Raw genomic sequence first — 25,212 nt, 5'->3', positions numbered from 1 at the left:
AAAAAAAAGAAAAAAAAATTGATAAAATTAAATTGGAGAACACAAAAATAGACTGAAAATTGAAAAACAAATTTTGCAGTTATTCTACATTTATTTAATATATTCTTTACATCACGTTGTGTATATAACCTATTAATAATAATAAGAATAATGCAAAATAATATTAAGCTTGGAGGGCCTTAAACTATAATACAATATTTTCTATAAATTTTTTTTTCCCCTGATCACAAAACGAAAAATGCAAGTCGTATATATGTGCAATTAAAAATTGAAAAAAAAAACTCACAAAATAAATTATATATAAGAACTACGCATTTTCTCAGAAAAAAAGTAATGCCATTAATAAAAAAAAAAGAAAAGAAAAGAAAAAAAAAGTTGAAGAAAAAAATAACAAAAATCTAAACTGCAATAATTTTACGAGGATTTGTATTTATGGTACAAAATCTATAGAATTGTCAGGATTTAAAAATTTTGTATTAAACAATTCAAGATTGAATACATATATAATGTAAATTTATAAAGTTTCCCCACAAAATTCGGAAAGCAGTATAAAAAAAAAAAGAGTTAAAAGTATCATCAATCGTGAATTATACTTCTAAGATCGTATTCATTATTTTTTCATTTTATCCAATAAAACAATTTCTTTTTAATTAGGAACAAAGTATATCTACGAATTTTTTTTTTATAGAAATTTTTTAATTTATGTAAATTACAGTCGCTACTCAATTAAATATCTTGTAATTCTTTTTCTTTCACACTTTTTATCTTTCTCTCTTTCTCTCTCTCTCTCTCTCTCTTTCTTTCTCTCTTTCTCTCGCAATACTATTACGATTATATTTCAGTGGCAATTTTATAAAAAAAACTGCAATAACTGAAAATAATTTGGTATAATGTGTCTGTGTGTGTTTATGATGTTTTTCTTTTTCTAAAATCTTTAACATCAAACTTATCGCAAATCAATTAATGTTGTAGTTCTTAAAATTACTAGATTCACTTTTCTTTTTAATGGAGTGACTTAAAACTTTTTCCAATAACATATGTATATGCCTGACATATGTTATAATGTACATATATATGTATATATATATATGTAAAATTACATATATTTGTTTATATATATATAATATGTATATGAAATTAGTGACTGGCATTTGTAGCGAATTTTCTTAATTGGAAAATTCTGACTTCAGGCTCAAATATAATTTCACTCTCGATATTTTTTTTTCATTTCTTTCAATTTTTTTTTTTTTTTTTTAATATTTTCGCATAGGCATTGATCCTTTGTAAGGATCAAATCGGTCATAGGATGTTGGGGCTCCTGGTGCGGACATTCCCATTGATTGCATTGGCCCTCCTTGATACATTGGTGGACCAGGATGCCTCAGCGCACTTCCCATACTATTTGAATTGCCCCATCTGTTTATAAAAAAATTAATATTCAACTTAATCCTCTTCCGTTGTGAAAATAAAATTTCACACACTTTTTATTCATTTATTTCATTGAAATTTTTATATTTAAATGAAAAAAAAAAAATGTTTTATTTTATAATTAATCTGACATAAGATTATTTCAAAAAAAATTTAACAAAAAAAAAAAAAAAAAAACAAATTAATGAACAAAAAAGTAAATCTAAATAAATTAAATTTATTAATGATGAAAAAATTTTCTTTCTTCATTATATTATTATTTACTTACTTTATATAGTATTATTTATTATTCGTCAGTTATTTGATTAATTTAATTTTTCTAAACTCAATGGTGAAGAAAAATTAATAATTTCCCACCACTTTTTTATTCATTAACTTTCTGGAAATTAAATATTTATTTAAATAAATAAATAATTATTCTTCAAAATTTGATAGTACAATTATAGAAACGAAAGAAGAGAGTGAAATTCCTATCTTAATAAATAACTTATAAAAAAATGTAATTTAACAAAAAAAAAAAAAAAAAAAAAAAACGCAAACAAAAGTTAATAAATAAGTGAAGAATCTTAAAAAAAAAAGGAATTAAATACTTTTTTCAAAGTCCTGTAAAATTAATTTAAGACATTAAAAAAATTTTTCTCCATATTAAAAAAAATATTTACTGTTTCGTAATAAAAAAAAAAAGAAGTATTTTTTAAGTTAATTATTAACCAAAATTCAACTTGGTTTAAAAATTTGAAAAATCCCAATTTTGTTCCCTTATTTTTGAATAAAACTGAAAAAAATATATAAATTTTTACCTGTTAACATTATCGGAAGATCGACTGCTCCAACTGGAAGTTTCATTGCGTGGATCACGTGTACCGCCACTTGGGACGGAATTAAAAGATTTCGCAGAAGGTGGTCCAGAGTGCCATCCGCCGGGACGACTGTTATCTACGTATCGACTGTCACCTAAATAAATGAATTTGAAAAAATGCTCACTTTCAAATTGAAAATTTACTTTAAAATTTAAATAATAATTTAATTTTTATTACAATTTTTAATTAATAATTAATTTAAACAACTTTAAGAAAAAAATCCTCTCATACTAAACATTTTGGCTCAGTTTATAAAAATAAATAATAAATTTTAAGAAATTCAAAAAAAAAAAAAAATAATAATAAATTGGAAAAAATTGTTTTGAAAAAAGGAAAATTTTAGAAAATTAAAAGAAAATCTTAAAAAAAGGAATAAGTTAAAAGAAAAATTTCGATTTTAAAAAATTTTCAATAATAAAATAAAAATTTGTGGGACAAATATTGAGATTTTAAAGACAGTTTGTAAAAATATAATAAATTTTAGAAATTTAAAAAAAAGATAGTTATTTTAATTTTATTTTAATTCTAGAAAATTAACTGAATTTTCATTTTATAGAATATTTTTAATTACACATTTTCTAGTTTACTTAATTTTCATTATCAATAGAATTAGTTTTTTAACACAATTTCTGTAACACTATTATTTCTATTTTAAAAACTTCTAATTTAATTCAATTTTTATTTAACATAATTTCAATTGAATCAAATTTTGAAATGAAAAAATTTATTTATTTCACTGAATTTTTTATTTGATCAAAATTTCGATAAAATTATTAATTACGTCGAATTTTTATTTATTCGAATTCGTTATTTTAATTTTCGGAGCAAATTTTTCAATTAATCAATCACATTTTTTTTCTTGGTAATTTCTTATTTCATTTTAAAAGTTGTGTCAAATTTTCATTTGTCCAACGTTTGTTCAGACAAATTAGAACCACAAATTCTGACATTTAAGGGGAGGGACAATTGAAATTTTAACCTTTCAAATTCTACGTTGTGTATTTACGCTAATTTTTTTTCTAGCATTATTTCGAGTCTAAAATGAATCTAAATTATTGAAATTTGAAAAAAAAAAATTTTTTGTCAATTTTAGAAATTGCATTTTTTTTTAAATTGAAAATTTTAAAAACCCATACGATTATTTGTTCATAAGCATAAAAAGAGTATATAAAAAAATTATTGATTGAAAAATAATAAAAATTGTGGAAGAAGTTGAATTTTTAAATTATTAACAGTAAAATTCAAACCAATAAAAATATAACTTATTTAAAGGTGTCAATTTTTTTCTCAATATATTTTTGGAACCTAAAAACCATATTCTATGATCAAAAAAATGAAAAAAAAAATAATTTTTGACAATTTTACAATTATTTAATATCCATAAGATTGATTATTCAGAATCATGAAAAAAGTATTAAAAAAAAAAATTATCAGTGAAAAATAATTAAAATTATAAAAGAAGTTCAAATTTAAATTTTTTAAGATCTTCGAGTTCTATTTAAAAAATTATTAACTGATTTATAATATAGTTTTTTTTTTTAATTTTTCATAAAATAATATTTTTTGAACACTCAGTAAAGAAAATAAATTCACACTCTTTTAAAAAGCATTAGAATTTTGTTAAAAAAAATTGTGTAAAATAAGGAATTCTGTTAAATAAAAATTATACTCAATGAAAATTTGGTTAACTAAAAAATTTGTAACATAATAATTTATTTAAATAGAAATTCTACCGAATATATTTAAATATATTATTATTAATCTCCATCAATTAGAAATTTTACCTAACACAGGCACACAAAAAAAAAAATTGTCTGTTTCTTGAACTAGACATATATTTCCTATAGTATTTTGGCCCGCTGAAACCGAATCTGAGCCCAGAATTGCTCCATCACCCTCAGTTTTTTTTAAATCGACCAAAACCACCCCTAAGCGGACAAATTCACACTTCGGAGATAAAAAATAAATCAACTTATTTTTTTAAAAAACCGAATTTTACATCTACGAAACTTTGCTCCACTAACTCAAAAAAATAAAGCCAGCATTGTTCCATCATCCTCTGAATTTTTTTAATCAAAAAAACTACCCTTAATCTGAAGAATCAAACTTAGAAGGTAATACAATATAATTATATTGTATTACCTCCTAAGTTTGATTCTTTGATGGTTTTTTCGATTTAAAAAAATTTTAGAGGGTGAGGGAGCATTTCTGGCTTTGTTTCCGCATTGCTGGAGTAAAAATACCTTGTTATAAACTTTTTTTAATCAGTTATTTTATTGTTTTACCTCCTAAGATTGATTCTTCAGATTAAGGGTAGTTTTTTTGATTAAAAAAATTCAGAGGGTGATGGATCAATGCTGGCTTTTTTTGAGTTAGTAAAGCAAAACTACATACATGTAAGGTTCTGTTTTTAAAAAAAGCCGGTAATTTAATATTTTACTTTTTAAATTTGAATTTTTCTATTTAAGGGTGGTTTTATCGATTTGAAAAAAATTTAGAGGGTGAGGGAGCAATTATGGCTTTGTTTCTGCCTTGCTGGAGTAAAAATACCTTGTTATAAAATTTTTTAATCAGTTATTTTATTGTTTTATCTCCTGAATTTGATGCTTCAGATTAGAGGTAGTTTTTTCGATTAAAAAAATTCAGGGGGTGCTGGATCAATGCTGGCTTTGTTTTTGAGTTAGTGGAGCAAAGTTTCGTAGATGTAAAATTCGGTTTTTTAAAAAAATAAGTTGATTTATTTTTTATCTCCGAAGTGTGAATTTGTCCGCTTAGGGGTGGTTTTGGTCGATTTAAAAAAAACTGAGGGTGATGGAGCAATTCTGAGCTCAGATTCGGTTTCAGCGGGCCAAAATACTATAGGAAATATATGTCTAGTTCAAGAAACAGCTAACTTTTTTTTTTGTGTGCCTGTGTAATGAATTTTAGGACTTGTGCGTCACTTTCTTTTTTTAATTTAAAAAATTATAGTGATTATTATTAATAATACAATACAATTATATTAATGAAAAAAAAAAGTAATTATATAAGTTAAAAATTAAAAACTCACGTGGTGTATTTGATCCAGGAGGTTTGGAACTTTCATTATAACGGCCACCGTGAGTGTCTCGTGAACTTCGATGTGATTCTGGGTCTGATCGTCGAACATCCCGATCGCGACTGTAAGGCGCAGCACTTGGTCGTTCATATCTTCAGTAAAAGAAACAAACAAACAAAAAAAAATCATTTCACTTACTTTATGCAAAAGACAATATCAATGTTTTTCTATTATTTTATTTTTTATTTCCATTATTTTAAATAAATAAATTTGGTAAATAATTTGCAGAAAAATATGAAAAATTATTTCTCGTGAATAACTTTTTTTATTCTTAAAATTTACGGAAAATTTGTTTTATATTCAGTAAATTTTTGATTATCTAATTTTTAGAAGAAAAAAAAACTTTCTATTGAGAAAAAACAAAATAGTTTAAAATACTCTTCGAATTATAAAAAAAATGTCATAATTAAAAAAATTGTTTTACCTAGCAATAAAAAATTTGTTGAAAAATTTCAATAAAAAAAAAAAAGTTATTTAAAAAGAAAGAAAACATACCTGTCTTTAACCTGTCGTGGGTCAATAGTTGGAGTTTGAGTTGGTAAAGGTTCACGACGAACAATTACTTCTCTGCCTCGTGAAACATCAGTAAATGTTTCTGGTCGACTACTACGAGACGAAAATTCACTGCTCCTTTTGTAATCCTTCTTTAATCCAATATCCTGAGCTGATCTATTTTAAAATTTCAATTCTCATTAGTTTCTTTTTTTTTTACAAAAAAATGTTTTTCCTTTTTTTTTTTAATGAATGACAAACCTGCTCGTATCGTATCTAGTGGATGGAGAAGTTTCCATACGTCTGTCAGAAACACGATCCATAATATCTGATCGTCTCTCGGGTACTCCTCTTTCGGGACTGTGTCTACGTCCAAGTTCGGTGGTCATTCTTTTTCTCTCGGGTTCCGCGTACAAATCACGTGGATCACGTCGATCGCTTGACGTTCTTTTAATCGTCGGCGGTGGTGGTGCACGTCGACTCTCCTCTAAACGCATTTGTTGTCTCTTCAATTCCAATCTCTCGCGTTCCAATTTTTCTCTCTCAAGTTTTTGACGTTCACGTTCCAAACGCAATAATTCCGCTTTCTCCTGTTCAATACGTTCGCGTTCCCGTCGCAATTTTTCACGTTCTCTATCAAGACGCACCGCCTCATCACGCTGTCGACGTTCAACTTCACGTTGTCGTTCCATGTCCTCGCGACGACGACGCTCCTCCTCACGAAGAAGTCGTTCCCTCTCGCGTAATCTTTGTCTATCTCGTTCCTCCTTTATAAACAAAAAAAAAAATTATTTTGTTAATTAAATAAAAAAGTAATTACTTTTTTGAAAAAAAAAAAAAAATGAAAAACTAACTCGAATTTTTGCGAAGGTAAGTACATCATCGCGCCGACGATGTTCTCTGCTACGAGAACGACTACGAGATTTGTGTCTGTCAAAGGAACGAACTCGCTTTTCGTCACGTCTTCCTTTCTCGCTCTCCGGCTTTTTGCTCGTTGATTTTATTGAACGTTCGTCCAATTCCTTTTCCTTCTCATCCTTCTTCTCAGCGTCTTTTTCTATTTTCTTTTCTTCCCCATCTTCCACTTTTGCGTCCATTTTTTTATCACCTAGAAAATAAATATTATTTAGAAACTTTGAAAATCTCTTACATCCGAGATTTTATCAACTTTTTTTTTTATAAAATTAAATAAATAATTAAAAGTAGTACGGATTGCTACGTTTTGTCTCAAACAAAATTCCAGGACTTAATATATTTTTTCCATACTCCGTAAAACTATCATTTATGTAAAAATAATTATTAAATATTCAAAATTCATTAAAAGTAAAGTTTATTTAAAAATTAATTTACTTTTAATATTCTTTCGTTAATAACAATAAATTAATTAAAATTTGAATTTTTTTTTATGAATCTCTGATAAAAATCATTAGCTAGAATTTTTATTTATATGAATTTCAATTGACAGAATTTTTTTTTGAATTTTCATTTTTTGAATTAGCATTTGAATTATTATTTTAAAGAATTATTTATAGAAATATTTTTAAAAAAATAATAAAAACATTGAATTAATTAAATAATTGAGTTTAAAACTTAAATAAAAAAATAACAAAATTACCAATTTCTTTCTCCTCTGATTCATTTTTCTTCTCCTCCTTGTCCTTCTTCTCAATTGTTTCCTGATGATTTTCTTTCAACTTTTCTTTCTCGTCCTTTGGTTTCTCCGATTTACTGCTATTCGAATCTCGCTTTCGCATATGACTCTGTTGAGAATCACCCTTTGCCTAATTAATAAAAATGAAAAAAAAGTCGTAGTGATTTAAAAAAAAAGGCCTAATTTTTTTTTTCAATCACTTCGAAGAGGATTTTTTTTTTTTTTTTTTTTGAATTACGTACCTTTTCAACTGATATAAAACGTCCATGAAGTTCAGTTCTATGCAAATGACTGATACATTTTGAGGCATCCTCACTGGTTGACATTGTCACATAACCATAACAACGTGCGCCCGGTGTTCTTGCATTTGTCACAACTTTTGCGCCAATTACTTTTCCATATTTTGAAAATATTTGCTTTAAATCAGTTGCACGAGTTGTTGACGACAATCCCGATACCCATAGATTTCGACTGCTCGCGTTTGATGAATTTTGTGATGATTTTTTATCTGAAAAATTCAGCCGAAAAAAAAAATTGTTAATATTCTTTACAAACTTTAATGAAAAATTAATAAAGTTCAAAAAATATCGAAAAAGACGATTTTTTTTTTATTTTAATTAAATTCAATTAGTTAAATAAATATTTTATTTTAAAATAACTAATGTTATTAGATATTAAATTTAAAATATTACTATTGTTAAATTACAGACAATTAAATTTCACAAAAGTGACAATAATTTATCAAATATATATTTAGATAATATTTTTTAAAAGTAATTGAATTTTCAAAGATTTATAATTCAGATTTTTGAGAATAATAGAACTTTTTGATGATTTCTGTTGCTGAAAAATTTATTAGTAATTATATAGACAAAAATTGAATTTTAAAAGTTTTTTAAGATAATTAAATTTAATTTAGAATTTAATCGAATTTAATTTTAATTTAAAAGATAATTAAATTTAAGATAATTAAATTTTTGAAGAATATAATAAAAATCATTAAAAATAATTAAATTTTCAAAAGATTTTGTTAAATTTCAGAAAATAATTAAACTTTACAGAACTGAAAACAATTTTTCAAATTAATTTCAATTAATAAAAATTTACATTATGCAGAATTGTTAATTTTTTTTTTCACCTTTTTTCGATTTTAGAATCATATTCCATTATAGAAAATTGAAGAAAAATAATTTTTGTCTCTTTTACACTTTCAAAAAAAAATTTTTTTTTTTTTTGAAAAAATAAAATTTTTTTAAAACCAAAACGATTGATTATTCAGAATGATGGAAAAAAGTATGTATTAAAAAAATTGTCAATGAAAAACATTAAAAATTGTGGAAAATGTTTAAATTTCAATTTTTCATGAATTTCACTTGTACCTCCCCTTAAACAATATAAAAATATATATTTTTTTTTGAAAAATTAATAAATATTGAAATTTAGTCATTGATTAAAAAATATAAAAACCTATAATTTAACGAGAAAAAAATTACCTTTGTCATCTCGCTTTTGTCCTTTATTGATGGAATCTCCGCTGAAAATAGACAATTTATCAGTCTTAAAAACTCAAAAATCCTTTTTTCTTTTTTTTCTTTTTTTTTTTTTTACAAAATGTCTGATAAAAATAAAATTTATAAACGCTAATTAATTGTGAGGCTTAATAATTATCTCTGTAATTATGTTAAGCCCATAAATTTGGCTAGCAATTTTCTTTGTGTATTTAATGTTTATTTAATATACCTTGATATGTTTATTTGGTTGAACACGTTAAAAATCGTGTTTTCATTCAATTTATTTTCTCCGACTTTTTTTTTGTCATTAATTATTTAAAACTTTTTTTTTATTTATTTATTATTATTATTTTTTTTTTTGATAAAACAATTATCACGAATATCCTTAGAAATAAAAGTCTGTTGTCGCTTAACAAAACATAATTATCAGCGTAAGTTGAATATCACACAATTTTCTTCGACACTTGCAGAAAACAGTTGCACTCGTTTAAGTTGAATTCTTGTTTCTTTTTTATTTTTCGATAATCACAGTCCAGTTGATAAGATTTTTTTTCATCGATCGCGACTCTGTCACACAGAATCTTTGATGATGCTTCATTAACGTTACACTCTAAACGGAGATACAAATTTGTCCTCTCTCTCTTCAGATTTTAATAAGAATTTAACGAAAATCCTTTTTTTTTTTAAAAAAAAAGTACTTTTTACCGATTATGTTTTTCTTTATTCAAAACAATATATGTTTATTATTGATAATTTTTTAATCTATTTATGTATTTATTCTAATTATATGACTGATCTATTTATATGGATTCTCTAATTATATAGTTGTTCTATTTAATAAATCCATTCTAATTATTATATTTATATTTTATTTCTATTTGCATTTTTCATTAAAAATATATATGTAAAATATATTTTAAAAAAATAATTTTATAATGTAAAATACATTTATATTGAAAATATATATACTAATTTATCCATAATGTAAATATTACATATATATATATCTCTAAAAAAAATATTGAAAATTATTCCAAAATATTAAAAATATTTATTAATTATTTAATTAATATTAAAAAAAAATTTTCATAAAATTTATACAAAAAGTTTACAAAATTCTTATATAATTAAAAAAAATATTAATTTTTTTTCTATTGTCAATAATTTTACGTTCAACTTGTATAAATTGTATTTTACATTTTTTTTTTGTTTCTATACATATATGATTAATGTAAATTATATTCATATTAAATATTTTTTTCCTCTTGACACTGTTGTTAGTAATTATTGGCGCACACTTAATTTTTAATGACAGCTTAACGCTTTTAATTTTGAAAAAAATATGAAAGTAAACAATTTCATTTTTTATTATTTGTAAAGAGAGTAATAAAATAATGATAAAGATAGTTTCCACATTTTTTTACATTTAAAAATGTTAATGGGTCATTTAAAAATTGAAAAATTTTCTGTCCCAGTGTCTATTTATTTATTTTATTCTCATTAAAGATGTTTTACCCATTGACAAAATTTTAAACTAAAAACTGCGTTATAGGAAAAAAAAAAAAATGAATTTTAACGTAAATTATTCAATTTTATTCTTTTTAAAAATCAATTATATAGATAATATTTTTAATTTTATTTTTTTAAATTTAATTATTTTCATTTTATTTTCAAAAATTTTCTTTTGTTTAAAAAAAATCAATTTTAAAATTTGTTTTCATAATTCGTGATGAAATTTTGATTTTTATGAAGAAAAAAAAATAAATAAATAAAACGTCAAAATAGAGAGAAAATCTAGCTTTATTTATCACTAGTTTAAAATAAAAAAAAAATCGTAACGTCGTTTTTAAAAAATAATCATTTTCTAAAAATTTTAAATGAAAAAAAAAAAAAAATCAACGTAATTTTAGTTGGATGGCCTGCAATTTCAAACTTTTTCAAACTTCATTAAAATCCATTCTTTTTTTTTTTCGTTTCAAAAAGATTGTCAGGGGTCAAACAGTCTACACTGAAATAAAAATTTAATTGATTCAAATAATCGGTTACTTGACTATTATCAAATAAATATTTACTTGAGACAATAATTTTTGTATTTGAAACAAATACCAATTAATAGATTCAAATAATAATTATTTGATTCAAGTAAATATTTATTTGATAATAATCAACTAACCAATTATTTGAATTAAATAAAATTTTTTCCAATGTGTAAGAGAGTAAAAAAATAATTTTAAAAATACCACTTTCTAATAGTGGATAACAAAAAAAAAAAAAAAAAAAATGTTTTAAAACACTGCTAGCCAATTAAGTAGTTCTTAACATACCTTCCAGAGTTAAAAATTATGCCTAAAAAAAAACGTTACTGAAGATGGAAATTATTCCAAATTTTTTTTTTTAGAAAAAAAAGGGAATAAAGTGAAATCTTGCATGTGTGTTTGTGTTTTGTGAGAGACTTTGATAAAACAAAGCGATCTTTGGAATCCGTGAGGTCCAAATCGTCATTGTAATCCGGATGACGGAGAGAATCCATTGGAAATATTAACTATTTGTCGTTATTTTTTTTTTTAAAACCTTTTACGACCTTTTACGTCACCTTTAAACCACTGAGAACCGATTTTTTTTTTTTTATTTTTTTTTTTTTGTTTAGCAATGTGAGACCAACCTCTTGCCTCCTTCACCGGCGTCCTTGCTCTTGGTCCCAGCAGTTGATCCCGTTGTCCCGTCCTTGTTGTTGGCGCTGCCATCCAGTCTACCGCTCCCTTTAGAGTCTCCCTTCTTGTTATCTTGGATTCTCTTCCTCTCTCCTACTCCACCATCTGCAGGGACAATCAAGGTTGCAAATAGAGGTCATCATATCACTGTTCACACACACTTGGAGCCAAAAAATAATTTTTTTTTTTTTTTTTGCTTTTTTTTCTCTCCCGCAAAAAAAACTGTATCTGTCACTCTTTAGCGCAGAATAAGTTTTTTTTTTTCTATAATTTATATACTCGTTTTTATTGCTAATTTTTATTTTTTATAGTCTTCTCGGAAATATATATATATTTTTTTTTATTTAACTAAACGACGATCATGTTGAGAAACAAGAAGAGAAACTACAAAGGGAAAATCGGTACGGTTTTTTTTTTTTTTTTTGTTTTGTTTGCTGTGTTTATGAGGATAGTATCATGATGAATTCATTTTTCATCTTTATCCTAAAAAGTGGCACGTTGAATTTTAATCAATGATGAAAATCAAAGATTGAAAATTGTTCTCTCTGTCTCTATCTCTCTGTATCTTGAAATTGATGTAGACTGAAGATAAATATGCGTTGTTGGGAGAATTTTTCGAAAAACTTGGTGTCTTCGCAAAAATTCGTTGTGTTTGAGAGAAAGAGTCGATCCCACGATGCTCTAGGCGGCAGGTAGAATTAATGTAATTTGCAATATGAAAATCTAAAAGGATAACTAAACTTAAAGACTAGTGCTTATATAATGTTTTCTTTTTTTTTTTTTTTGTTAAAGTTTTCCTGAACTGAAAAAGTAATTTTTTTCCCTATGATGAGATGCTGATAAAGAAAAGAAACTGTTGAAGGACGTCGATTAGTTTGGAGAAGATCAATCAGGATGACACTGGAACGAGTTTCCCGGATGTTGATTCCTCTTTTTGTGTGATGGCCTCAACCCCTCATTCTCCAGCTGTGGTACTGACTCGTCTCGACTCTCATCGGATTGGGTTGAATTTTCGATGAAAAATGACTCCTTTTATCATTCACTCCTACCATTTACCTCGAGGCAGTTTCACAGAATTGTGAAAAAAAACGTTGCTATTGTTTTACCTTCTCTCTATTTATATAGAGAGAAATTTAATTCTACGCTTATATACTAAATTATCAACACGATTGATTAAAAATTATTAAATGAAAGAGAGAGACTTACCCTTCTGCCTATCTGTCGCCTCAGTCTGAAAAATAAACATCTATTTAATACACTAAAGTAAATTACTAAAAAAAAAATATATATTTAAATTCCTAAAATTCTGGCGCTTAGATTTATGAACAAAATTCAAAGCATTTTTAAGGTTTTCTTCCCGGATATTAAAAAAAAATTTCAAGATTTCTTAAATTGAAATTTTATTACCTAATTTTAAATTAGCAGTTCCATTTTTTTAAAAAGTGTTTAATTTTCATTTAAATTAAATATAGGATAATTTTTTTTTTTGAAAGATAAAATCAAATTTTTTAATTTTAATCAGAATTAGAAAAAATTTTCTAAGAGCAATTCATAAAATTTTAGTTGAATCAAATATTTAAAAAACATTTAAGTTAGAACAATTATCAAGACTTTAACTAATAAAAATTTTTAAAGCCCAAACTCAAAAATAAATTTCTAAAAATAGCATATTTAATCAAACAATTGAAATTATCTTTAAATATTAAATAAATAGTCTAATATTGTTGAGTCAAATATTTCAAAGAATCTTTAATTTAGAATAATTTTCAAAAATTTTAAATCTTAATTTTTTTTTTTAATCCAACTCCAAAAACAAATTTTCAAAAATGATTAAAAACTAAATTTATGTTTTTTTTTTAATAAATTGTGATTTTTCCTTTTTAAGGATAAAAACTTGCTTTATCATAATATATTAGAAAAAAAAAACTATATAATTTTAATAGAAATCAAAAATAGTTAAAACAAAAAAAAAAAGTACTTTTTATAAATTATTAATTTCCCATCAGTGAATAAAATTATCAACATTAGAATTTACTAAAATATTACTAAAAATTAAAAAAAAAAAAAAAAAAAAATAAAAGGAAGTATAAAATTTTTTTAACTGACTAAAATAAGAATTATTGAATTTAAAATTTAATAAATTAAAAAAATTGTTGTTAGCCAATGAAAATTTAAGTAAAAAAAAAACAAATTTTAAATAATTATTACCTCCTCGGCTAGGAGATTTTCTTCATCTTCTCCAATAGTCAAATTAATCGAGTCCTCGTTATCAATGCCATTGGTTTCAGCGGTTGTAGTTGATTCTGTATTCTGTGACAATTCTTTATTATTCGAAATTTTTCTCTCTTCCTTGATCACTATTTGGGGTTTTTTATCCTCCATTTCCTTTAATTGTAAATCTTCCTCCTTGATTTCCATTTTTATCTCATTTTGAGTTACATCTTTCTTATTTGTCTCTTCTTCTGGAATCTCATCTTTAATTGATTTCTAAAATAAACAGAAAATATAACATTTGAAAATTATTTTTAATCATTCAAATTTTCTTCTAATTTTTTAATTAATTTTTCTCAAATAGATAAATGAATTAAATTTTTAATAATTCTTTGAAATAAAAAAATAAATAAATAAAATTTACTGTGAAAAAAAAATATATATATATAATTGAATATAAAATTAATTACATCTGGATCAGTTTTTATTTCTTCATCAGCAATTTCCGGTGCTGTTTCTTCAACACATTCTGAATTTTCAGAAATTTCGACTTTAATGTCCGATGTATCCATTTGTTCTTCTTGATTCTGTACACCTGTTCCTCAAAAGAAAAATCAAGATAAATTAATAAAATTAAAAAAAAAAAAATTTCATTCCTAAATGTAAAAAAATTAATACTTTCTGCAAAAATAAATACTTGTTAAATTTTTACCACTATTTTTCCTTCCAGATTTATTAACAGCAGCATTTGGAACAATCAAATATTCATCAGGATTGTGACCTTCATCAGCAATCACCTGAAAAAAGAATTAAAATTCATTTTTTACTAATAATACTATCAACAATTATTTAATTAAATTATATATATATATATATATATATATATATATATATATATATTTATTTATAATTTAATTGTAAATTTAATATAATAAAAATACCATTTCCAAAATAATGTTTAAATCAAGAGAACAAAAAAATTATATAATCTCTTTAAAATTAAACAATTATAATAAATATTTTTAAAACTTTCACAATTTAAGTTAAAATTGGCCGGATTTTACATTAAATTAAAATTCTTTGGCTCAAAGCTCTAGTTTCCATAAATAAGCAAATTAGCTGAAGTTATCTGAATAAACAATTATGCAATACTCTCGTTACCAAGCAGAAAATTATGAATTGATATTTAAAACAAAAATCGAGAAATAAAATTCAAAAAGCCGATGGGAAAAACAAATTTAAAAAACAGTTGAAAAAAATTTATAATTAGAAATTAATTTACATCAGTCTTAGTGGCAAAAAAAAATTATTAATTTTATAAAAATCCTTCTTTTCTTAAAAGAGAATACAAAATGAATATTATGTATAACTGATAATCATATTGGTCTTGTAACCATATTTTTTCGTCAACAATTTTAAATTATGTAAATAAAAAATTGCTTAAATATAAAAAATGTCGATTCAGTGCAAAAAAAAAAATGACCTTATTAAATTATTACTATCGATGAGAAAACTCGAGATGCTATTATAAAATTAGGATCAATAAGGTTAAAATGGCGTCAAGTCACTATATTCACATTGTAAAAATGTGACAAATCAAAATAGACAATTGAATAATTTTTTTTTTTTTTTTTTAATATTAATAAATTACCTTTGAAAGTCGATCTAGAAGAGCGGCTTTATTTCCAGTTTTATCAAGGCCTCGTCGTTCGAGTTCATTTTTAAGATCTATCACACGAAGCTCAGTTAATCTTTTGCCTTCTGCGTCGGCCATTGTTAAAACAAGGCAATTTAGCGAATTCCAACAACCAAAAAATCTATTATAATATGCTTTCACAATATATGTTTTTTTTTCGATTCTTTATTTTAGGAACAATCGATTATTATTAACAACATAACAAAACACATTTATTTTTTGTGTTTAAAATATATATTAAATTTCTTTAGAGAAAAAAAACCACGCACACAGGAAAAAAAAGCAGAAACTAGTGCCTGCTGGCGGAAATGGCTCGCGCCTGTCAATATTACCAACATTGAAATTAATTTCCGGAAAAATATGCCATACATCGCCATCTGTGTTGGTAAAAATATTAAATATTGTAATAATAATTAATTCTTTGAATTCTAAGTTTACAAATATTATTTATTGTAATATTAAGAAATTATTACTGTACTAAAACACAAAAATTATTTAAATGATTTGTTGATATAATTTGAATACTTAGTTTTGCAATTTTACCACCAGATAGCGATGTACGCAAAAGGTAAATTGGTATCACTGTTAAGTTGTATAAAAAAAAAAGAAAAATACTCTCTTATTGATAATAAAATATTTTATTTTTAATACTTTTTTTTAAGAATATTAATACTAATATTAGTTCTTTAATAATTGTGTAAAGAATGTGCATATTGAAAATAAATAGTTGTTAAAACAAAAAAAAAAATAACTAACATAACCTCAAAATGTCTGGAAAAACAATTTTTGTTACTGTAGGAACAACAAAGTTTGATAATTTAATAACAACTGTAACTAACAATGAAATCTTGAAGGTAAATATTTTAAAAATATCGAAATTTTATTTTAACTATTATAATTTTTAGTTTCATGAAAAAATAAATTTTGAACAAATGTATTATGTGTTAAATTTTTTTTTTTTTAATTTTGACTAATTTTTGTTGATTTATTTTGTTTTTTGTTTTTTTTATAAAATCTCATTATTTTTTGAAAATTTTTTCAATATTTTAGTGTTCTAAAAATAAAAGAAATATTTCAGATATTAAATAAAATGGGATATAATAATTTAGTATTACAAATTGGTAACACTTGTTTGGATCCTGATTGTACTGCTCGATGTGGATTTGATAAAATTGAATCTTTTCATTTGAGTTCGTCTCTTGATAAATATATTTCATCAGCTGATTTAATAATTAGTCATGCAGGTGCCGGAAGTTGTTTGGAGGCACTCGAAGCTAAGAAACCATTAATTGTCGTTACAAATGAATCGCTCATGGACAATCATCAAATTGAATTAGCTGAACAATTATACAAAGATGGTTATTTGTATTATTGCACTTGCAATACTTTATTAAAAACTCTTCAAACAACAAATTTATCAAAATTAAAACCATTTATTTATACAAAGAGCAAGGAAATAGCTGCTGAAATTGATAAATTCATGGGATTCAGTTGAATTAAATTTAATCGTTAAATAAAAAGAAAATATAAATTGAAAAAAAAATAAAGAATTGCTTTTTTGCTTCCTCGTGGAGGAAGCTTTGTAGTCCTTTCGTTTATAAAAATTTTCAAAGTGACGGAAACAAATTTTTCTCTATATTAGAAACATGTTATATGAGATCCTGATCAATTGTCCGGATGTATGTATGTGTGTTTATTTATCATATTAATATCTGAAAACTGACTAAAGGATTTTAAAAAATACCCAAAAAATAAAATTTTATCGTCTTTTTCCAAAAAATTTTTTTTTAATCGAAAAAATTTTTAAATAGAAAAATTTAATGTTATATATAATAAAATCGTATTCCTTACGTCAAGACAAATCGATCGGTATATATAAAGTATAGTTTTAATTTAAATTTAAAGAATTAATGAAAGTTAAAAAATCAAAAATTCACATTTTGGCTATAAAATTTTGTGATTATTTAAATTTAAAATTATAGATGAAATAATTGTATTCCTTGTATGAAAACGAATCGATTGGTATGTATAAAATATAGTTTCAATTTAAATTTAATAAATTAATCAAAGTTAAAAAAAAAAAAATTCCATTTTAGCTGGAAAAATTTTGTATTTATTTAAATTCAAGTTTAAATATAAAATAATTGTGTTCCTTGCATTGAAATGAATCGATATAATTGTAAATAATTATATATTATTTTTCATTAATATTTAGAAATTTCGGCTAAAATGTGAATTTTTGATTTTTTTTAACTTTCATTAATTCTTTAAATTTAATTCAAATTTTTGGTACTCCAATGTTTATATTATTATATTATTTTTGTATGCTTATTTCAATGTTAATTCTTTCTCCACGAGGAAGCAAATTTTTTTGCTAATCGTAAAGAGGAAGCAAAATGTTCATATAATGAACATCTGAATTTACAACTTGTTTCATTTGTAAAATTAATAAAATTTAAAAAAAACCAATTTAAATATAAATATCCAATTTTTAATACTTTAATAGATATATTTCGATATTCAACATAATTTACAATAAAATGTAAGCGTCATACGCATTTTTCGTTAATTAAAAATCTGACGGATCGTAAGAGGTACTCACGTCAATGTCCACTAAAGAAACAATTAAACCTATATAATTTATACAATTTTTTTTTTTTTTTTTTTTTTTTTTTTTTCATTAAGAGAAAATTGCGTGGACCTCACAATTCAATTCGCGAACTGAATAACATTCGTTAGCAAATAATTATTTTCTGCTTAGTAAATACTGTACAGTCATTAAACTGAGTTAGAAAAAAGTGGAGGAAAACTTTCATTTCTTGCAATTGTTGACTTCACAGAATTAGATAATCTCATTTTTCATATATAGATATAGAATATGTATATAATATATATTATATCATGTACAGTAACAATTATTAGCTCTCGTTTAGCTCTCAATTAGTCCCAAATCTTTTTTTTTTTCACTTTATGACGACTCGTTCTTTACACATTAGCAGATGAAATTAAGCTTTATTTTATTTTTGTTTGTTTTCTTTTTTTTTTTTTAATATTTCATGAAGATACACGGACATGGAGATGAACTACTTAGATTAAGAAGTAGGACTTTAAATCATTCATTTGCCAACAAGACCAAGTCGGGTCATTTCTTTCAATAATGTGTTTCCCATTTGTGCTGGACTCCTCGTTACAATTACGCCTGCCTGTTAAATTAATTAAATATTATATTTAATATAAATTATTTTTTCAATTTTGAAAATTAGGTAAAAGTAAAACATTTTTTTATTCTACTACTAATATTATTTTGTATTATAATATCAGGGTTGCCACAAAAATTTTCATTATTTCCCTGATTTTCAGACAATATTTTGTGTTTTTACCTGAAAAATTTTCGAATTTTGTTACTTTTTTTTTTCAAAAATAAATTCTATTTAAAAAAAAAAATTGTAATAAATGAAAATTCGATCAAATGAAAATTATGTTAAACAAACATTGTACAAAGAACAATTATTCAAATTCTTAAAAAAAAATCAATTACATATTTTCAAGTTTTAATTAAATTTTTTTTTTAAAAAATCAATTATTCTAAAAAATATAATTTAAATTATTATTATTACCTAAAAAAAACTTAATTATTTCATAATTTTGAATAAATTCTTCGCTAATTGAATTATTTTTCAAAATTTTTAATTTAAAATCTTTTAAAAATAGAAAAAGTCAAAACTTTTAATTACAATAATTCATTCAATATTTATTTATTTCTATTAAATTCATATTATTATGTTATTTTAAAACAAAAAAGTTAACTAAACTCTATGCAAAATTTACCATTTTCAAAAAAAGTCAATAAACTTCTTTAATAATTTAATTATTTAATAATTAAAATTATTGCTTCTAATACATTAATTTTAATTTACACTTAAAATTTATTTATTTGTAGAAAAATTATATTCCTTATAAATTTTTCAAAAATTTCATTATATAAATAATAAATAAATAAATTATATTATTAAAAAATTTTGATTTGCCAGCTCTTCAAGATATCAATTCTTTCCAAATATCGAAATTAAATTTTTTCACAAAGTACCTAAAAAATTTTTCATACTTTTAAATTAATTTCAATTTTTAATTGAAAATGTTTTAAAATTTAATCACTAAAAAAAAAATTTAATTGCTAAATTTCGAAAATTTAATTAATTTAAAAAAATTTTAACACACATTTTTTGAAATTTCAATTATTTACAAAATTTTTTAATTAAAAATTCTTTAAAACTCAATTTATTGTTAAAAAATTTGTGAAAGAAATCTTCATTTTAAATTTACAAAAAATTCCAATTTCAAATCTTCTGAAATTCAATTAAATCTAAAAATTTTATTAGAAACTATTCAAAAATTTAAATGCCTATAAATTTTTATCCAAAATTCTTCGTCGAATCAATAATTTTTAATAATTTTAATAGTTTTTTAAAAAATTTAATCAAATATTTTCTCGAATTTAATTATTGTCAGAAATTTGTATAAAAAAAAGATTTCAGAACAGATTTTGTCACAAAAAATTTCATTTTCTTTTTCCCTGATTTCCAGTCAGAATTTAAATTTTTTTCCTGACCGTAATGAAAATATTTCAAGAGATTTGAAATATTAAAAAAAAAATTTAAGACAATTTTTTGAACTAAAAGTTTGAATTGAAAAATTAAAAAATTATAATTTTAATAATTCTAGCATTTTAAAATATAAATATTTTTTTTTTTAAATATTAATAATTCAAAGTTTTGTTTTAAAATTCAATGATTGATGATGATTTAAATATTTTAAGGGTAAAAAAAGTAAATTCAAGGAGAATTCAATTTTGTTTAATTATCACTGGACAATAATTTCTAACCCATGAACGTGTTAAGTAGGCTTCTAATAGCAAATCTAAATTTACAACATTTTTCCAGCATTTTTTTTTTTTTTTTTTTATAAATTCCCTGACAAAAAAAAATTTTTCCTAATATTTCACTGACTTGTGTCAATTCTGAATATTATAACTGTCGCTTAGAAAGAAAAAAAAATAATATCGGATTTAATGCACCGAATGAATAAATTAAAATATCTTTATTTTTACTTTTTCTACTATAGAAGTTTTTTTTTTTTTTTTTTAACACGTACCTTTTCAAGTGCGTCAATTTTGTCTTGAGCTCCACCTTTACCTCCCGAAATAATAGCACCCGCGTGACCCATTCGACGTCCAGGAGGCGCAGTGATTCCAGCGATAAATGATACAACTGGTTTGGCCTTTGCGCCCTTTTTCAAAAATTAAAATTACCAATTATTTATTAAAATAAAAAAAAAATGGATTTCGATCAAGAAATATTTTGTACTTCATCTTATTTTCACCTAGAAAGTATTCATTTAATAATATAATAATAATAATAATAATAATAATAATAATAATATGTAATTTCATTAAATTTATAAATTTGTCATAAATTCGAAATTACTCTACTGACCGAATTCTTTTCAACAAGATATTCCGCTGCTTTTTCCTCGGCGCTACCTCCAATTTCACCGATCATAATGATTCCATCGCAGGCAGAATCTTTTAAGAAAACTTCTAAACAATCAATAAAATCTGTGCCATTAAATGGATCGCCACCAATTCCCACGCACAGCGTTTGTCCCAATCCAGTCTGTAATTTGAAAAAAGAAAAAATTATCATTTTTTAGATTTTTTTCAAAAAACATTTCCATTTATAGATTAAAAAAAAAAATATATTACTTTACATTAGATCAAAATAAATTTTTATTTGAAAAAAAATGCCTTTTTTTTCTCTTTTTAATGAAACTTACAAGTGTTGTTTGGTTCACGGCTTCATAAGTTAATGTTCCTGACCTAGAGACAATTCCAATTTTTCCCTTTTGATGAATATGTCCTGGCATAATTCCAATTTTACACTGCAAAATTTAAATTTTGTAAATTAGAACAATTATTAATTACACAATTAAAATGTGATAAAATTATTTTTACATTCATCGATTTAAAGTTCACAAAATAATTTTATATTAATTAATTTAATTATTGGATAAAAATTAATAAAAAAAAAAGAATTTCACGTCACCTTCCTCTGATCATTTATTATTATTTAACTTTAAACAAGTTAATTTGTAATTTAAATTTTTTTAAAATTCTCTTTTGGATTATTGTATAAAATGGTGAGAGGTGAGGGGATATAAAAATATATTATACCTGCTCGGGAGCAATTATTCCTGGACAATTGGGACCAATAAGACGGGATTTACTTTGTTGCAGGAGTAGTCTTTTAACTTTAACCATGTCGTGTTGTGGAATACCTTCAGTTATGCAAACAACCAAAGGCATTTCAGCTTCTAATGCTTCTATTATCGCTGCCGCTGCACCAGGCGGAGGAACATATATTACCGTAGCTGTAGCACCCGTTTGTTCTTTTGCCTATAAAACAAAATATTATTTTAAAAATTCAATAACATTCCAAATCTTCATGAAATTTACAAACACTATAATTTACTACAGTTGATAATATAAATTTATACATTTTATTTTTTGCAAACATTTATTTTCAATTTTAATACTACAAACATGTAAAAAAATAAAAAAATAGGACACTCATTTTTCCCAATATTCTAAAAATAAGTAAAATTAATCCAAAAATGTAAAAAAAAATAAAAAAAAACAAAAAATCTTGAAAGCGAAAAATAAAACATTTTTAAAAGTAGAGTTAAAAAGTTATTACGAACTAGTTACGGCAAGATAAACTTTCTAAAAAAAACTAATTAAGAAAATAATATAAAGTTATTTATAAAATTAAAGATAAAATTCTTAAAATTCATTGAAATTCTTATATCGTAATTGAAAAATTGTTTCATTAAAATTTAGTCATGTGATTGAACGCCATATTAAATACAATATTTTCCTTAAATATACAATTTTTTAACTAACAATATAAGAAACAAAATTACATAATGTATTCTTCTAATTTTTCTTTGTAAATAAATTTTTTTTTTCAAGATACTAAAATAAATTTTAAATTAGAATTAATTTTAAACATTAAAAAGGAACTTTTTTTTCCTAATATAAATATAAAAAAAGTCTGTTTGCAATGCAAAAAATTTTAACATAATTTAAAAACTAGAATTTAAATGAAACATTTGCTATCAATAGAGGAAGTTTAAAAGTCCAATTGTTTTAATTGACTTCATAAACTAAAAAAAAAAAATTCGATTTTTTCCCATTAGTTCAATTTAAATTTCAAAAAGTCATTTTTTTTCTTTTAATAAATAATAGACTTCGATCCATATTTTTAATTCTTAATAAATTTAATTAGATGATAAATAATTTATTATTATTATTATTAAATATTCGTTATTAACTAGTAGATTTAAATATTGAATAAATTAATAAATAAAAATTAAATTTTTTAAATATGTTTCTTGAAAGATTTTCAAATCTAATTTATGAAAATTATTCTAATATTTTAAATTAAAAAATGTCGAATTCTCTCATTTTACATTACAAAAGTAGTAAGAAATTGTAAAATAAAATAAAATCGAAAATAGACTAAAAGTTATATAAATTATTATTGCATCCAATGAAGATAATTATCTAATTGGGTAAATATTCAGAATTGAATTTTTTTTTAAAATTAAAAGCTAAGCATAAGCTTTGACAAGAAAATTATCTTGCAAAGTTGAAAAGTACAATAATTATGAACGTAAAAATGTATATATATCAATGTAAAAATGAAAAAGTGTGAAAACACGATAATAGTTCATGCATATTTGTTCATCGATCTATCAAACTCAGTGCATAAAGGTCAACAAGATTATAGGCGTACATTTGCCTCTCATATTTTTTTTTACAAGTGCAACAAACTGTAATTTTTTAAAATTAAAGAAATAAAAAAAAAACGTTAAATAAAAATTTTAAATCCATTTTAAAAAACGTGTAACTTTCTTGTATATTTTAATTTCTTTCGCGTTAAAATGTATCTTTTTTTTTTAAATTTTCTATACGAAATTTTTTTCTTATAATAAAATTAAATACATCGAAAACTAACCTCCCTGACAGATTTGAATACCGGTTTTCCCAGATGTTCAGTACCCGGTTTTTTTGGATTAACACCGCCGACAATTTTTGTGCCATAATCAATAGCTTGTTGGCAGTGAAACGTTCCTTGTTTACCAGTAAATCCTTGGCAAATGACTTTTGTATTAGAATCTATTACAAGATTTTTTCTCGTATCTGTGTAATTAAATCTTACTTGAGTGCGTAAGAGGCTACTGCGACTTCTAACTGTAATAATCAATTAATAAAAATCATTAATTCTTGAAAATAAAAAAAAAATATATATATATGCAAACTGCATTTAATATTCTGCCGTAAGAATCTAAATTTAACACATATAAATAATAGGAAATGAAACATTAGAGATTCAAGGTTATTAATTTTTTTTTTTTTTTTTTTTTTTTAAATCTCAAAATATCGTATTTCTCTCTAACATGCATAAAAAAAGAAATTAACAGACAAAAACAAGTAACAACACCTCCGAGATGGGAGAATTTTATTTTTAGCCAATTCTAATTCAGCCCAGAATTCGAGATCAAGGTCTTCGATTGATCATCAAGGAACGAGGTCATGAACAACATACATAATTGTAAAAACAAAACAAGTGATGCAAATTTCTTTACTTTATAAAATAAACAAAATTATAATTTAAATATTGATACATTTTTTTACTATCATTATTATTGAAAGAAAAATCAATTTCTTTTTTTTAAGGTTAGAATTCAGTTTTAAATTGAAATGACAAATTTTCAATTATATCAATTTGATTTAAATAATATAACTATACTGAATTTAAATTTGTTTTTAAAAAATACAGGGATAACGTAATAACTGCCCTTCCTTATATAATAAAATGTTAATTTCAAAGAACAACGACAAATGACCTGATTATTATTGACAAATTGAGAGTGATAAAATACATCCGATGCGTGAGGAAGTTTTATTCATTTTCTTTTTTTTTTTTTTTTTTGTTTATTCAAAGAGGAAGGGAAGCTAATGACCTTTGTAACCGATTATGAGGCATTCATTTCTATATAATATATATATATATATAGAGACAACTATACATATTGTCGGTATACTTCAACTTACCTGCAAATTTTGAAAATGCTCTAGTTGCCACAGCCATTTTTTATATTATTTGTTTCCTAACGATTTCACACCGAAAAAAACTACTACTAGAATATTATATTTATTGAATAATCACCATTAAATTCCTATCTACTTTAAGCTAACAAGAAAAACAGGTTGAAAGAAATACAAGTTATAAGTCGCAGCCTTCTTGTACGATGGATAGGCGAATATATTGACGCACGAACTTATCAAATATGAGACCCGAGATTAAAGGTTTTTTTTTCGCCACGCCACTGATAATTTAACGACAAATTGCAAGAAATTCCAAACATGCTCTTACGATAAAAACGAATTCTCTCTTTCTACTTAATCACTCAGTGTTTTTTTTATTACATTAA

At 23.5% G+C, this 25,212-nt stretch overlaps 3 protein-coding genes across 7 annotated transcripts; 1 reads left to right on the top strand and 2 right to left on the bottom strand.

The window, feature by feature from the left end:
• Positions 1-778: 778 nt before the first annotated feature.
• On the bottom strand, positions 779-15,968 carry LOC127289399 (SAFB-like transcription modulator). Of its 5 annotated transcripts, none has more exons than XM_051317320.1 (15): positions 15,613-15,968; positions 14,659-14,758; positions 14,432-14,562; positions 13,959-14,237; positions 12,957-12,981; positions 11,702-11,855; positions 9,022-9,062; positions 7,771-8,036; positions 7,493-7,658; positions 6,732-6,985; positions 6,139-6,644; positions 5,881-6,054; positions 5,338-5,477; positions 2,229-2,382; positions 779-1,416 (listed from the first exon to the last, which is right to left on the bottom strand). In XM_051317320.1, exons 1-15 carry the CDS (start codon positions 15,733-15,735, stop codon positions 1,254-1,256), a joined length of 2,676 nt encoding a protein of 891 aa, XP_051173277.1. In that variant the 5' UTR covers positions 15,736-15,968; the 3' UTR covers positions 779-1,253. The 5 variants fall into 5 exon arrangements, with proteins under 5 accessions (XP_051173277.1, XP_051173280.1, XP_051173278.1 ...); XM_051317323.1 differs by having other exon boundaries at positions 7,493-7,637; XM_051317321.1 differs by having other exon boundaries at positions 14,674-14,758.
• A 247-nt stretch (positions 15,969-16,215) lies between these two features.
• Positions 16,216-17,238, top strand: LOC127289447 (UDP-N-acetylglucosamine transferase subunit ALG13 homolog). The gene is made up of 2 exons (XM_051317385.1): positions 16,216-16,511; positions 16,736-17,238. The coding sequence occupies exons 1-2, from the start codon at positions 16,425-16,427 to the stop codon at positions 17,150-17,152; spliced, it is 504 nt and encodes a 167-aa protein (XP_051173342.1). The 5' UTR covers positions 16,216-16,424; the 3' UTR covers positions 17,153-17,238.
• A 907-nt stretch (positions 17,239-18,145) lies between these two features.
• LOC127289405 (succinate--CoA ligase [ADP/GDP-forming] subunit alpha, mitochondrial) lies at positions 18,146-25,068 on the bottom strand. Its single transcript, XM_051317331.1, has 7 exons — positions 24,833-25,068; positions 23,733-23,968; positions 21,887-22,108; positions 21,490-21,594; positions 21,150-21,329; positions 20,809-20,943; positions 18,146-18,860 (listed from the first exon to the last, which is right to left on the bottom strand). The coding sequence occupies exons 1-7, from the start codon at positions 24,867-24,869 to the stop codon at positions 18,774-18,776; spliced, it is 1,002 nt and encodes a 333-aa protein (XP_051173288.1). The 5' UTR covers positions 24,870-25,068; the 3' UTR covers positions 18,146-18,773.
• Positions 25,069-25,212: the final 144 nt, after the last annotated feature.

Source organism: Leptopilina boulardi, unplaced genomic scaffold (assembly GCF_019393585.1).
Source record: "Leptopilina boulardi isolate dan_hultmark-lab unplaced genomic scaffold, ZJU_Lbou_2.1 LbouV2_408, whole genome shotgun sequence".
NCBI lineage: Eukaryota > Metazoa > Arthropoda > Insecta > Hymenoptera > Figitidae > Leptopilina > Leptopilina boulardi.
Note: the sequence above shows the minus strand (reverse complement) of the source record. Positions and strands in the feature narration are given on the sequence as shown.